We start from the raw sequence: 15,438 nt of genomic DNA on the forward strand, positions 1-15,438 counted from the left end.
CAGACATTCTGCCTAGCAAGCCTCTGCCCAGGTACTTGAAACATTCTCTTTGAACTATTTCTGAGTTTCTGGCCTGATCTCTTTAAGCTCTTTTTTCCAGGGTTAGCTTCTCTTTGCTATATTATCTTCTACCCTTCTGATCCATTTCATATTTTACTGGATTAAAATTAATGGCCTACAGTATTGTCATATTCCTTCAAACCTTCTGCCTTATCCCACCCCATTCACCAGATGGAAGCAATGCTCTATGTCTCAGTCATTTTTAATTTAAACTCTGTGGGGATAGGCTCTAACTCAGTTTTATATCACATTGACTTCCCATGATGGCTGTGATAGTTTTGATGGTAGTTGAATACATCCAGCTGGTTCATATATGCAACACTTTTTACCATATTTTATGGTATAGAATTTTGGGTCTGCTTTTGTTCATTTCCCTTTGTATAATTTTTGGTTGTGTATTTTCAGCATGTTCATGCATATATTTTTTTGTGAAGCATTTTGGTCTAGCCCTAAAATACTACCTAAACTTACTTTAGAGTGGAGAAGAGATGGTCCAGTATGTTTTCTCATTTTTTACCATAGGTTGTCAGTCTCTTTAGATTGCTAAGCATATGACTTTTAATTTAATGGCCAAATTCAATGCCTTTACTCTACTTACTCAGGTCAAAAGATTATAATCTTGAGCACATTGCTATTAATATCTACCAAAAACACTGAAAAAAAGGATATTTATGAGGTATTTCCCAAATAATCTTTAGTATTTAATTTCTCTGGTGGTTTTAATCATTTTAGAGAATCTGATGAAAACTGTATGTGTTCTCTCCAGATGTATGTGTAAGCTTTGTTTCAGTTATCTGTTGCTGTTTATCATACCACCCCAAAACTTAGTGACTTAAAACAACTATTTTATTATTTCTCATGATTCCATGGGTCATGGACAGCTTCTCTGTTTCACAGGGTGTCATCTGGCTCATTCCCATAGTTGCATTCAGCTGGGATCTTAGCTGGGGCGAGAATGCCTAGATAGTGGCATTTGCAGGTCTGGGGTCTATTTGGTGGCTCTTGGGTAGGGTGCCCTGGTTGTTTTTCACCTGACCTCTCTGAATGAAAACAAGCTGCCAGGCTTCTTAAGAGATTGACATGGATCTGGCACAGCTTCCTTCTGTCATGTTCTATTAATCAAAGCAATCATAAGGCCAATGAAGATTTATAGAGAGAGGAATAGACTTTATTTCTTGATAGGAGAAATACCATGTACCTACAGGAATGAGAGAAATGGTTAGAAATTTTAAAATGCTAATGGTAGATTATCTTTGGTATCATACTCAAAAAGCAATGAATCTAATTCACCATATGAGTAGAATTAAAAACCACCCATGTGATCATCTCAGTAGATGCATGCAGAAAAAGAATTTGACAAAATCCAACATCCATTAATTTAAAAAAACTCCAAACTTTCAGCAAACTACAAATAGAAGGAAATGTCCTTGATCCAATAAAGAACATCTATGAAAAACTGACAGCCGACTTCATACTCAATAGTGAAATATTCAACGCTCCCTAAGATTGGAAACAAGACAAAGATATCTGTTCTCATCACCTCTAGCCATCAAGAATGAACTCCTGATTTTGATACTCTAAATTCTGTCTCTGAATTGAGCTAGATGATCAAAGGTCTACTTGCCCAGACTGCACTTTTTTTCTTTCTGATATGTGCTGTGGTGTGATGCCACAGTCTATATTAAAAAATAACATAAAACTCAGCAGTATGCTAACATACACTGCTGGTGGGAGTGAAAATTCACATTATTAGATAGAATCTGGCAACGTATTAGAAGAATAATCACTATAAATTAGTTTTTTGTACTGGAAATGCCATGATGATCTAACTTTAGGAAAGATTTTAAAATAATTCATCATAGGAGCCCTTGGGTGACTCAGTTGGTTAAGGATCTGACTCTTGATTTTGGCTCAACTCATGACTTCAGGGTTGTGAGATCGAGTCTACTGAAAATTCTCTCCCTCTCTCTTTGCACTCCCCCTCCCTCTCTTAAAAAAATAATAAGTAAAATAAAATAACTCATCATAATATGTTGAAGAAGAAAAATGATGTCAATCTCCAAATATTACTGAAGACATTTAATAAAATTCAACATACTTTCAGGGCACCTGGGTGGCTCAGTTGGTTAAGTGACAAATTCTTGGTTTCCACTCAGGTCATGATCTCAGGGTCCTGGGATCAAGCCCTCTGTCAGGTTCCGCACTCAGTGGAGAGTCTGCTTGTTCTGCTTCCTCCCCCTCTGCTCTGCCCCCTGCTCACATGTGTGCATACATGCACAAGCACTTTCTCTCTCAAATACACAAACAAATAATCTTTAAAAAATTTGACATCCTTTCTGATAAAAATTCTTAACATATAAATAATATAGAAGTTCTATATTTTTAAAGAGATTTTATTTATTTATTTGAGAGAGACAGAGAGAGAGAGCATGCCCGTGTCTGAGCGAGAGAGCATAAGAGACAGAGTGTATACAAGCAGGGGGGAGGGGTAGAACAGTAAGCAACTTCCCTACTGAGCAGAGAGCGTGAAGCAGGACTTGATCCCGGGACCCTGGGATCATGACCTTAACCAAAGGCAGGCGCTTAACTGACTGAGCCACCCAGGCGCCCCAGAAGTTTCTATATTGATATGTGTTTTTCCATATATTGATAAAAACTTATGTATTTTTATTTATTTATTTTAAATATTTTATTTATTTATTTGACAGAGACAGAGATCACAAGTAGGCAGAGAGGCAGGCAGAGAGAGAGAGGAAGGTAAGCAGGCTCCCTGCTGAGCAGAGAGCCTGACACGGGGCTCGATCCCAGGACCCTGAGACCATGACCTGAGCCAAAGGCACAGGCTTAAGCCACTGAGCCACCCAGGCACCCCAAAACTTATGTATTTTTTTTTTATAATGTCTTAAGGCCAAAAGCTACATTCTAGTTAAAGATAGAAAAAAGGATGGGATAGGTATCATAGTCACCACTGTTACTTTTTATTTTTAATATGAAGGAATTAATATATAGGGGAGAACTATAAAGTTTATATAATGGTCTCAAGAAAAATATTTACTTTGTTGTCAATTTTTAATTTTTTACATTTTAATTATCTCAAAATTCTTAGAGGCTTATAGATTAAATAGCAAGATAAAAACATTTTAATTAGGGGTGCCTGGGTGGCTCAGTGGGTTAAGCCTCTGCCTTTGTCTTGGGTCATGATCCCAGGGTCCTGGGATTGAGCCCCACATTGGGCTCTCTGCTCAGCAGTAAGTCTGCTTTTCTTCCTCTCTCTGCTTGCCTCTCTGCCTACTTGTGATCTCTGTCTGTCAAATAAATAAATAAAATCTTTAAAAAAACATTTTAATATAAACAATCCAATTAAAAGGTGAACAAATCTTAGACATAGCAAACAGATTAGTGGTTGCCAGAGGTGGGGGAGGTGGGGTCATAGGTGGTCAAAATGGGTGAAGGTGGTCAAAAGGTATAAATTTTCAGTTGTAAATAACTCATAGGGATGTATAACATGCAGCATAGTAACTGTAGTTAATGATACTATATTGAATGTTTAAAAATTGCTGTGAGGGGCACCTGGGTGGCTCAGTGCATTAAGCCTCTGCTTTTGGCTCAGGTCATGATCTCAGGGTACTGGCATGAGCCCTGCATTGGGCTCTCTGCTCAGCGGAGAGCCTGCTTCCTCCCACCCCACCCCGCCTGCCTCTCTGCCTACTTGTGATCTCTGTCTCTGTCATTAATAAATAAAATCTTTAAAAAATAAAAAATAAAAAAGTAAAAATTGCTAAGAGAGTAGGTCTTAAAAGTTCTCATCACAAAAAAATGTTTAAATATATATGGTGACAGATATTAACTAGACTTACTGTGGAGATCTCTCTGCAATATATATGAATATCAAATCATTATGTTGTACACCTGAAACTAATATAATGTTATATTTTAATTATATAGCAATTAAAAAATTATTACACTAAAAAAAGTAAACAAAGGACTTCTCCAAAGAAGATATCCAAATGGCCAGTTAGCACATTAGAAGATACTGAACATGAGGCACCTGGGTGGCTCAGTCAGTTGAGCATCTGACTTTTGATTTGGCTTGAGTTGTGATCTTGGGGTCCTGGGATTAAGCCCTGTGTTGGGCTCTGTACTCAGCGCAGAATCTGCTTGTCACTCTCCCTTTTCCCATTTGCACACACACACTCTCTCTCTCTTTCTCTTTTTCTCTCAAATAAGTAAAAATAAAAAAATAAAAAATAAAAGATAGTGGGGTGCCTGGGTGGCTCAGTTGGTTAGGTGTCTGGCTTTGGTTCAGGTCATGATCCCAAGGTGCTGGGATTGAGGCCTGCATCAGGCTCCCTGCTCAGCAGGGAGTCTGCTTCTCCCTCTCTCAGCTCATGCTCTCTCTCTCAAATAAATAAATAAAATCTTTAAAAAAATAAACAAAAGATACTGAACATCACCAATCAGGGAAATGTAAATCAAAGCCACAGTGATATAACACCTCATACCCACTTAAATGACTATCATCAAAAGACAAAACAACAGAAAAGAACGAGTGTTGGCAAGGATCTGGAGAAATTGGAACACTTGTACACTGTTGGAATGTAACACATATAGACTCTATGGAAAAGAGTATGGCAGTTCCTCAAAAATTTAAATGTAGAATTACCGTATGATCCAGCAATACCACTTCTGCATATATAAATAAAATAATTAGGAATAGGGTCTGAAAGAGATATTTATATACCCATGTTCATAACAGCATTATTTACAATAGCCAGAAGGTAGAAGCAACCCTAATGTCCACAGATAAATGATTGGATAAACAAAATGTGGTATATACAATGTGGAATATTATTCAGGCTTAAAAAGAAAGGAAATTCTGACACATGCTATAACATGGATGAAACTTGAGGATGTTATGTTAAGTGAAATGAGCTAGTCACAAAAAGACAAATATCTGATTCTATTATTTGAAGTTCCTGGAATAGTCTAATTCATGGAGACAGAGAGTAGGATGGTGATTGCCAGAGGCTGGGGGAGGGGGAATAGGGAAGTTATTTAACGCATATAGAGTTTTAGTTTTGCAAGATGAATAGAGTTCTAGAGATTGGTTGCACAACTATGTGAATGCACTTAATACTGATTTGTATATTTAAAATATGGTTAAGATGACAAATTTTATGCTATGTGTATTTTACCAAAATTAAAAATAAAGTACAATGAATATATATAAAAATAAAACAAAACAAAGTTTTAACATTATGTAATTCTAATGTTAAAAAGACCTTTTTAGGGGCTCCTGGGTGGCTCAATAAATTAAAGCCTCTGCCTGCGGCTCAGGTCATGATCTCAGGGTCCTGGGATTGAACCCCACATTGGGCTCTCTGCTCTGTGGGGAGCTTGCTTCCTCCTCTCTCTCTCTCTCTCTCTCTCTCTCTCTGCCTGCCTCTCTGCCTACTTGTGATCTCTGTCAAATACATAAATAAAATCTTCTAAAAATTTTATTTATTTTATTTTATTTTTTTCAAAGATTTTATTTATTTATTTGACAGAGAGATCACAAGCAGGCAGAGAGGCAGGCAGAGAGAGGAGGAAGCAGGCTCCCCTAGAGAGCAGAGAGCCCGATGCGGGGCTCGATCCCAGGACTCTGAGATCATGACCTGAGCCGAAGGCAGCGGCTTAACCCACTGAGCCACCCAGGCGCCCCTAAAATTTTTATTTTAAATTTATCTGTAGCACTGTACTCTATGTTGAAAGCAATTTGGTTTTTGGGTTTTTTTTTAAGATTTTATTTGTTCATCTGGGAGAGCGAGAATGAGAGAGAGAGAGAGAAAGAGAGAGAGCGAGCTTGAGCCAGAGGGGAAGGGCAGAAAGAGAGGGAGAAGCAGACTCTTTGCTGAGCAGGGAGCCTCACTTGGGGCTCTATTCCAGGACCCTGGGATCATGACCTGAGGTGAAGGCAAACTGACCACCTAGGTGCCCTGAAAGCAATTTGTAATTGAGAAAATATGATACAAAAAGTTTAAGACCTCATTACTGAACCTTAAAAACTGTTTAAAAATGCTGAGTCATCTTCAATCTGCTTCTGTTTATGTCCTATTTAGTATCCATTTATTCTTTTTTCCCAGTTTATTTTTGTTCTGTATTTAATTTTGGATAAGTTTTATTGTTTGTCTTCAATTCATTAATCTTTTCTACTGTGGTGACTAATTTACTGTTAAGCCCATTTGGTATATTTTTAATTTCAGATATATTTTTCATCTCTAGAATTTTTACATCTCTTTTCCCATTTCTCTACTTAAAACTCATCCACTTTCTTGAATATGTATACTGTAACTTTTTTTTTCAATATTTTATTTATTTATTTGACAGATCACAAGTAGGCAGAGAGAGAGGGGGAAGCAGGCTCCCTGCTGAGCAGAGAGCCCCATGCAGGGCTCGATCCCAGGGCTTTGGGATCATGACCTGAGTGAAGGCAGAGGCTTTAACCCACTGAGCCACCCAGGCGCCCCAGGTTTTTTTTGTTTTGTTTTGTTTTGTTTTTTTTAAGTAATTTCTACACCCAGTGTGGGGCTTGAACTTACAATGCCAAGATCAAGAGTTGCATGCTTTACAGGCTGAGCCAGCCAGGCACCCCATTTTAACCCTTTTAGAGTACAATTTAGTGGCATTAAATAGATTCTCATTGTTGTATAAAATCACCACCTTTCGGGACACCTGGGTGGCTCAGTTGGTTAAGCAGCTGCCTTCGGCTCAGGTCATGATCCCAGGGTCCTGGGATCGAGTCCCACATCGGGCTCCTTGCTTGGCAAGGAGCCTGCTTCTCCCTCTGCCTCTGCCTGACGCTCTGTCTGCCTCTGCTCCCAAGTGCTCTCTCTCTCTCTCTAACAAATAAAATCTTTAAAAAAAAAAAAAAGAAAAAAATCACCACCTTTCATCTCCAGAAAATTTTAAGTGTATCTTTCTTAGTTATCTCTGTACCCAACCTGGGGCTTGAACTCATGACCGGGAGATCATGTGTAGTCACTTGCTCTTCTGACTGAGCCAATTAGGCACCCCTCAAGAACTTTTTCATCATTGGAAACTGAAACTCTGTATCTGTTAAACAATAACTTCCTATTACATCCTTCCCCCTAGCCCCTGGTAAGCACTATTATACTTTCCATCTCTCTGAATTTGACTATTGTAGGTACCTCATGTAAATAAAATCAGATAATATTTGTCCTTTTATGTCTGGCTTATTTTACTTAGCTTACTATTTTCAGAATTTATCCATGTTTTCATATGTGTCAGAATTTCAGTTCTTCTTAAGGCTAATAATATTATATTGTATGGACATACTACATGTTGCTTATCCATTCATCTGTCAATGAGTGTTAGGGTTGCTTCTGACTTTGGGCTATAGTAAATAAAGCTGCGGCGACACAGGTACACAAATACCTGTCTGAGTCACTGCTTTCAGTTCTTGTGGGTATATACCCAGAAGTAGAATTCTGAGATCATAGATCTATGTTCAGTATTTTTGAGGAACTGTATCCTGCTTTCAGTTGTTTTTTAAATCACACCGAAATATATGAGCTCACAGGTTTTAACATATTTTATATGGTTCAGCCCACTGCAAGGCACTATTTATTTTCAATGCTCAATTTGTACCATCAATGAGAGCCTCCTCTACTTGACTTCTGTATCCTTTTGATATAACTTTGTCTTTGATTATCTTCCTTGCTTTCTGGAATGAGAAAATATTTGGGGCTGAATTTGCATATTTCCTGCTCCCAGCTTGAACATCTCTAAAACACTGTGATTCCTTTTAATGGAAAATGGTATTTAAAGACCACCATCTGGGGCACCTGGGTGGCTCAGTGGGTTAAGCCTCTGCCTTTGGCTCAGGTCATGATCCCAGGGTTCTGGGATCGAGCTACACATCAGGTTCTCTGCTCAGCAGGAAGCCTGCTTCTCCCTTTCCCACTTCTCCTACTTGTGTTCCCTCTCCCATTGTCTCTCTCTCTCTCTCTCTCAAATAAATAAATAAAATCTTTAAAAAAAAAATAAAACACCCTAAACTTTAAAGAAGTAAAAAATAAAGACCACCGGGGCGCCTGGATGGCTCAGTTGGTTAGGTGTCTGCCTTGGGCTCAGGTCCTTGGGCTCAGGTTCATGGTGCCAGGGTCCTGGGATTGAGCCTTGCATCAGGCTCCCCACTTACCTGGGAGCTTGTTTTTCCCTCTGCCTGCCGCTCCCCACCTGCTTGTGCTCTCTCTCTCATAAATAAAATCTTTAAAAAAATAAAAAAATAAAGACCACCATCTAAGTGGTAGAAGTACTCATTCCTACATTGGTCCTAGGCCTTTTCAGTGGACAAAATTATAGAATTTTTTCATAATAGAAAATGTACAACAAATGCATACTGTTATTTACAATTAAAATTAGGATTGTAGGGCTTTTATTTTTTTACTTAATACTTATCTCTTGGGGCGTCTGGGTGGCTCAGTCATTTGTCATCTGCCTTCGGCTCAGGTCATGATCACAGGGTCCTGGGACCGAGCCCCGCATTGGGCTCCCTGCTCTGCAGGAAGCCTGCTTCTTCCTCTCCCACTCTCCCTGCTTCTGTTCCCTCTCTCGCTGTCTCTCTCTCTCTCTCTGTCAAATAAATAAATAAATAAAATCTTTAAAAAGTGAAAAAAATGGTACTTAATCTCTTTTATCCTACACTTTACTCATTCAACCAATAATTATTGTACATACATCTACCATATTCCTTATATTTTGCTATGTGCTGAGAGTGCACATTAAAAACTTACATTTGATCTAATTTCCACATTGTTTTTTTATCTGAATAAGTGAAGACTTTTACTTTTTTCCCCCCCAAAATCTATTCACATTGGCTTCTAAACTGCTGAGCAGTATTGGATTGGCTTTAAAGCTAGTTGATCTTGGCTTATTTCTTATTTTTCCTTATTTCCATTAACTTAAACTCAGATTCCAGTAACCATAATAGTATTACACCCCTTTGTTGGCAGTGTCAAAGGAAAAACAGATTAAATAGGCTATAAATACGAAAAAAGAACTTCCATCCCAACTGGATATTATCCTAGAACAAGATGGTGTGATAACACAAGACAGTTTGCTGTCCTTGGATCTTCAGCTTTTTGGTCAGTTGGAATGGCAGCTGACCTCTATTGTTGAAGAAACCATTGGCCAAGAACTGTTCCTCTCACTATGTTGGTGCTGATGCCTACAACTGCACTATTAGTTTTATTCTTTGAAGTTATTTGCCCATATCGAAATAATGTATTTGGAGAGTTAAAATTCAGATATACAACACATTAGAGTGAGTAAATATATCAGGCTTTTCTACTATGACATTTAGCTGAAATTAAGTTTATAAAGAAGTAAAGAACTGGGACGCCTGGGTGGCTCACTTGGTTAAACTGCTGCCTTCCGCTCAGGTTATGATCCCAGGGTCCTAGGTTGGAGTCCCACATTGGGCTCCTTGCTCAGCAGGGAGCCTGCTTCTCTCTCTGCCTCTGCCTGCTGCTCTGCCTGCTTGTGTTCTCCCTCTCAATCTCTCTGACAAATAAATAAAAATCTTTAAAAAAAAAAAAAAAGTAAAGAACTAGGGAGCAATTGCTTGGATAGCAGACTTGTTCAGAGAATCTAGGGCAGAGGAAACATCATGGCACTAGACACATGCCAAGATGAGAATGCATGAAAATAAATTTAAGACATGATAGTGCATTTGGAATATTCACTATTTTATGTTTGTCATATGAGACTTGGCAGGTAACCAGACCTTTGGCTGTGTATTAGTAAATATCAATTCTAAAGGGAGTACTAGCAATTTAAGTAACATAGTGGAGTTACAATTTAAGAGCATGGATGTTATGTAGTGGCAATTTTGTTATTTGGTATTTTATGATTAAATGTTATAATATACTAAAATTTAAAATAAGTCACTTCATAATACAGAACTAAATACATGAATTTCAGACACCCAAATAGAAGACACAAGACTGAATCCATTTAAGACAGGGAATACTTTATTCAAACCCATCAGAGAAATGGACAGCTTGGGTCTGTAACAAAGCGTTGTGTTTTAAAGCATAGGTCAGTAATTATATATGAGAGTATACACTGCTACATACAAATTAACTGATCAGAGCACAACTTTTCAATATTCAAAACAGAATAAGCTTCCCTGTAAAAGCAGCACCTTTGTGACATTTTTAACTTTAGTATTCCTCTCCTTCTTCTTCACCCTCACCTTCAACAGAATCCACACCAACCTCCTCATAATCCTTCTCAAGGGCAGCCATGTCCTCACGAGCCTCAGAAAACTCTCCTTCCTCCATGCCCTCCCCCACATACCAGTGAACAAAGGCACGCTTGGCATACATCAGGTCAAACTTGTGGTCCAGGCGAGCCCAGGCCTCAGCGATGGCTGTGGTGTTGCTCAGCATGCACACAGCTCGCTGGACTTTGGCCAGGTCTCCACCGGGCACCACAGTGGGAGGCTGGTAATTAATGCCCACTTTGAAGCCAGTGGGACACCAGTCCACAAACTGGATGGTACGCTTGGTCTTGATGGTGGCAATGGCGGCATTGACATCTTTGGGAACCACATCGCCACGGTACAACAGGCAGCAAGCCATGTATTTACCATGGCGAGGGTCACATTTCACCATCTGGTTGGCTGGCTCAAAGCACGCGTTGGTGATCTCTGCTACAGAAAGCTGTTCATGGTAGGCTTTCTCAGCAGAGATGACAGGGGCATAGGTGGCCAGAGGGAAGTGGATACGGGGATAGGGCACCAGGTTGGTCTGGAATTCTGTCAGATCAACGTTCAGGGCTCCATCAAATCTGAGGGAAGCGGTGATGGAGGACACAATCTGGCCTATCAACCTATTTAGATTAGTGTAGGTTGGGCGTTCAATATCGAGGTTTCTACGACAGATGTCATAGATGGCCTCATTGTCTACCATGAAGGCACAATCAGAGTGCTCCAGGGTGGTGTGGGTAGTGAGGATGGAGTTGTAGGGCTCAACTACAGCCGTGGAAACCTGAGGGGCTGGGTAGATGGAGAACTCCAGCTTGGACTTCTTGCCATAATCGACAGAGAGACGTTCCATCAGCAGGGAGGTGAACCCGGAACCAGTTCCCCCTCCAAAGCTGTGGAAAACCAAGAAGCCCTGAAGACCTGTGCACTGGTCAGCCTGGTAGAAAAAAGAAATAGAGAAAACGTATGATTACTGCTCTTTGCAATATATCCCAAGTAAATATATTGTCACTTTTCATACGAGTCCAAGAATACAGATCTTATCTTGACAAGAAACGCTTACATGGAGACCTTCCTAGAATTACTAAGCATTTCTTACTTAAATGACACCAAATAGTTCATGCTTTAATTGGATTTTTAAAGAAGAACTATAAAGGAATAGTTTACCTCACTCCATTACACTTTAATTCTGTGTCTGAGATGAAAAGAACCTATTTCAAGTGTCTTCCTTAGGATCATTATTTACTTCTTGAGAATAAACATACCAGCTTCCGAATTCGGTCCAAGACAAGGTCAATGATCTCCTTGCCAATGGTGTAGTGCCCTCGGGCGTAGTTGTTGGCAGCATCTTCCTTGCCTGTGATGAGCTGCTCAGGGTGGAAGAGCTGGCGGTAGGTGCCAGTGCGAACTTCATCTGGAAAAGGCAAACACAGCAGCCCCCCATCACTCACCACCTGCACAAGCCTGCTCAACCTCACGGGGTCCCTGGAGCCTCAAGACAGACCTCCTGTCCCAGACCCCAGGGGGAGCTCACCGGGTTACGGAGGCCAACTCACCAATGACTGTGGGTTCCAGGTCTACAAACACGGCCCGGGGCACATGCTTGCCAGCGCCCGTCTCACTGAAGAAGGTGTTGAAGGAGTCGTCTCCTCCCCCGATGGTCTTGTCACTTGGCATCTGGCCATCGGGCTGAATGCCGTGCTCCAGGCAATAGAGCTCCCAGCAGGCATTGCCGATCTGGACACCAGCCTGGCCAACGTGGATGGAGATACACTCACGCTGTGGGAAGGAAAAAAAGAAAATTGTAAAATTAGGTTATGTTAGCATTTTGAATTTTCAGTAAATTTTTGAAAATAATTCTAATTATATACAGGTATTCTTCAAGTGTATTTGAGATCATCCCTAACTCAATAGAAATTATTAAGGAAAAGCACCTGCTACAAATGCTGCAGATGGGTGTGGTCTGAATAATAATGTGGCTCTATTTAACCCATGTCCAAGCCCATTGTTTCCAGTCATGCCTGAATAGAAATTTTTTATATTTAAAATATATTTAAAGCACAGATTTTGTAAAATGAAGTAAGTTAAATTTAATCATTAATTAATTGGAATCAGTATTACTACTGCTTTCCTTTAAATGAAGAATTTCTTCTACATTTGACTTGGAATTTTAACATGGACATCTGCGCTGCAGCTGAGGCTAGATGCCACACCCCTCTGCAGTCTATCTGCAGAATCCATTAGTACTAGGGGATTGGAAGCTAAACAAGGTCTGCCTCCTGCATTGCTGCATTTGCTGTGCCTGGTACTAGCCTGTTCTGTCTGCTACATTATTTAACAGAGTAAGTTCTATTTCCAGAAACTGCCTACATGATCTCATTGTGCTATTCTGCCAGTTTTCCTTCTCTGACCCCGGCTGGGACCATATGCCTACATTAAGATGAATTAATGTAGATGCACTAGAACAAAAGACAGCTGGACAGAGGATAGTTCTTTGTCTGCAGCATTTTCATTACTTAAAAAGAAGTCTTTCCAGAATCTTCTCCACTGCAAAAGACTGAAAAATTATTAGTATCTTTAAAACAACTGTTCCTAAATCAGAAAAATATCAGAGGATCTACTTAAGAATAAAAGCCCGGGTGAAAGGATAATGAAATATTTATTTGAAACAACAAAATAGTATTTTCATTCTGAGATTGTCTACTCACCACAGAATATTCATACTTATCACGTTCAATAAGAGGTTTTCTTCTCTATGGTCTTTATGGCTACAAGTTCCATTGTCTACCCATTGTCTAGTCACTGACATATGGGCGGGGGTGGGGGTGGGGAAGGGCGTTTCCCTGGGTTCTGGGCGTTAGGGTACCCTGGCTCTCCAAAGTGGACTTTTTCTCTTGCTGAACGTGCGCCTAGCACACTGAGACGGGACAGACGGACAGACAATAAAGACACACACACTCCAGTCAGTCAGGGCGGGGTGGCCACAGACCAGACTTTAAAGGGCTTGTCAAGAGAACTGTGATTTTGCATCTCAAGAAAAAAATATTTCATCTAAGTTTTAAAGTGAATGAAAAACCTTTTAACGCCTACATTTCCACAATGATGAAAGGCTTTTTAGTTAAGTCTTCTGACAGGGGAAGTTTTAGTGAGAGCGAACCCCGCCCAGTGGCTCTAAGGCCCGAGAAGCCAGAAACAAACAACTCCGCCCCTGCGCCGCCCTGACGCGGGCTGCCAGGGGCTCCAGCAGAAACTAACCATTTTGTCCCCGCTAATATACGGGTACCCTTCTAAAATGCCAAAGAACCGGGGAGGGATCTTTTTATACTAACCCAAGGTTCCGCTTTCTCCCTGTGCTTTCCCGCCCCCCTCCCCCCTTCCCAGCTACACCCACTGAGCTCGGGTCCTTTTGGACGAGTTTTTCTCTCCCTCCCCCTGGGAACAACGCCAGGAAGAAAAGCCTCTCCGAGTCACACGAATACCGTGCGCACAGACGCTGGGGCCGGGCAGACAACGCCACGACCGCCTTTCCCTGCCCCAGACCCTTTCGTCACCGACAGATGGGCTGCTGGCGGCTCGGAAGGTCTCAGATAACAACTACTCGCTCTGTGCCGCCTTTGTTCTTCCCCACGGTCGTGCTGCGCCCGGGCGCAGTACTGGCTGGGCTCCTGCACCCCGCACTGCGGCGGCGGCCGGGTTCCAGGATGTGGGGCAGCACAGCTAAACCTCGCACACAAAGCATAAAGGCTACCCTTAGCCAAAGAAATTATAAAGGAAAAAGGGCTTAAGTTTTTCCAAGTAGATCTTGGGGGACTGACCCCACCCAATGGCCACAAAGAGCCAGAGAAAGAAGATTCTTACCATGGTTGCTGCTTTGCGTCTGCCGAGCAGATGGCGGAGAGGAAGAGGAGAGGTTGTTGCTTCTTACAGCGCGACTCTTAGGCGGTCGATGTAAGAGAACCTGCGGCACATGGGCGGATGCGGCTCCCTATATACAACTCGGTCACCATGGGGATGGGCTGGGGCCTTTTCCTGTTGGTCCAGACCCCTCGATCTGCCCGGAGAAGCCACGATAGGAGAGTGGTGATTGGTGCAAGCAACATGGGATGAGGTAATCTCTCCCCCACCCCCTTTTTCCTAGCATCCATAGACTGTTTGCATCCTTCAGACAAAGAGACTGTGCAAAAACAGTCAGCCGAGCATCCATTATGGGGTGGGGTTGGGGGGGAGGGAGCGGGAGAAGGCAAGAAAAAGAACTTGAATTGGATGATTTTTATATTGCTTAAACCTCATACTACAGTTAAAATCACCAATGTAGGTTTTCTCCAACACTTATATCGCGGATTTTGTGTTGAGATGAAATATTTAATGGAAAATTACTCCCAGCCCCTCTCTCAAAGAATATTAAATTCTGCCACATTCAAGGAAGTTTCAACATCTCTAATTGCTTTACAGATAAAGTAGGAGAGAAGATGGGAATGATGCTTAAAATGGCTTGGGTAAATGTGATTTTTTTTTAATATAAAAAAGAGGTTTAATAATAGAGCCACCCAAAATGGTTTTTCAAGTTCAAGTAATTTATCTTCAGACCTTCTTTTGCACCCCTCCCGCAAATAGCTAAACAAAAAGGGAAGATGGAAGAAAACCATACTAAATATGGAAGTACACAAGTAGTTCTAACATGGTGATAATTAAGATCCAAGAAACATATCATACTTAAATAGACTATTAGAAATATTCCTTTACCTGAAGTCTGTGTAATGTATTTTATGTAGTGTATTGTTCCTTAAAATGAATCCTCTTTCCTGATATAAAATGGAGAAAATACAAGGAGTTCAGAAGCTAGTGCTGTTACCTGTGCCATGCAGTTATATTTTGCATTGTTCTTTTTTTTTTTTTTCTGGAAAGAGAAGAATAACTAAAACATCAAATTAAAAAGGAGAGCTGTATAATGTAAGAAAGAAAACCATTTGCGATTTTGTCTCCATCCATGGACAACTATGTCAGCTTAATAATTGCATTTCTTTTTTGTGTAGTTCTTGTGTGAATTTGGTAAATCTCAGAGATTGGGCTTCTAACTGTGGGAATTGTGGCCAGCCTCACACCGT

The 15,438-nt window shown here is 40.7% G+C and overlaps 1 protein-coding gene across 1 annotated transcript; it reads right to left on the reverse strand.

Moving 5' to 3' along the window:
* Positions 1 to 10,075: 10,075 nt before the first annotated feature.
* On the reverse strand, positions 10,076 to 14,290 carry LOC111157713 (tubulin alpha-1A chain). The gene is made up of 4 exons (XM_022519351.1): positions 14,192 to 14,290; positions 11,890 to 12,112; positions 11,599 to 11,747; positions 10,076 to 11,270 (listed from the first exon to the last, which is right to left on the reverse strand). The coding sequence occupies exons 1-4, from the start codon at positions 14,192 to 14,194 to the stop codon at positions 10,290 to 10,292; spliced, it is 1,356 nt and encodes a 451-aa protein (XP_022375059.1). The 5' UTR covers positions 14,195 to 14,290; the 3' UTR covers positions 10,076 to 10,289.
* Between the last annotated feature and the right edge of the window lie 1,148 nt (positions 14,291 to 15,438).

Source organism: Enhydra lutris, unplaced genomic scaffold (assembly GCF_002288905.1).
Source record: "Enhydra lutris kenyoni isolate GAN:26980312 unplaced genomic scaffold, ASM228890v2 scaffoldscaffold56, whole genome shotgun sequence".
NCBI lineage: Eukaryota > Metazoa > Chordata > Mammalia > Carnivora > Mustelidae > Enhydra > Enhydra lutris.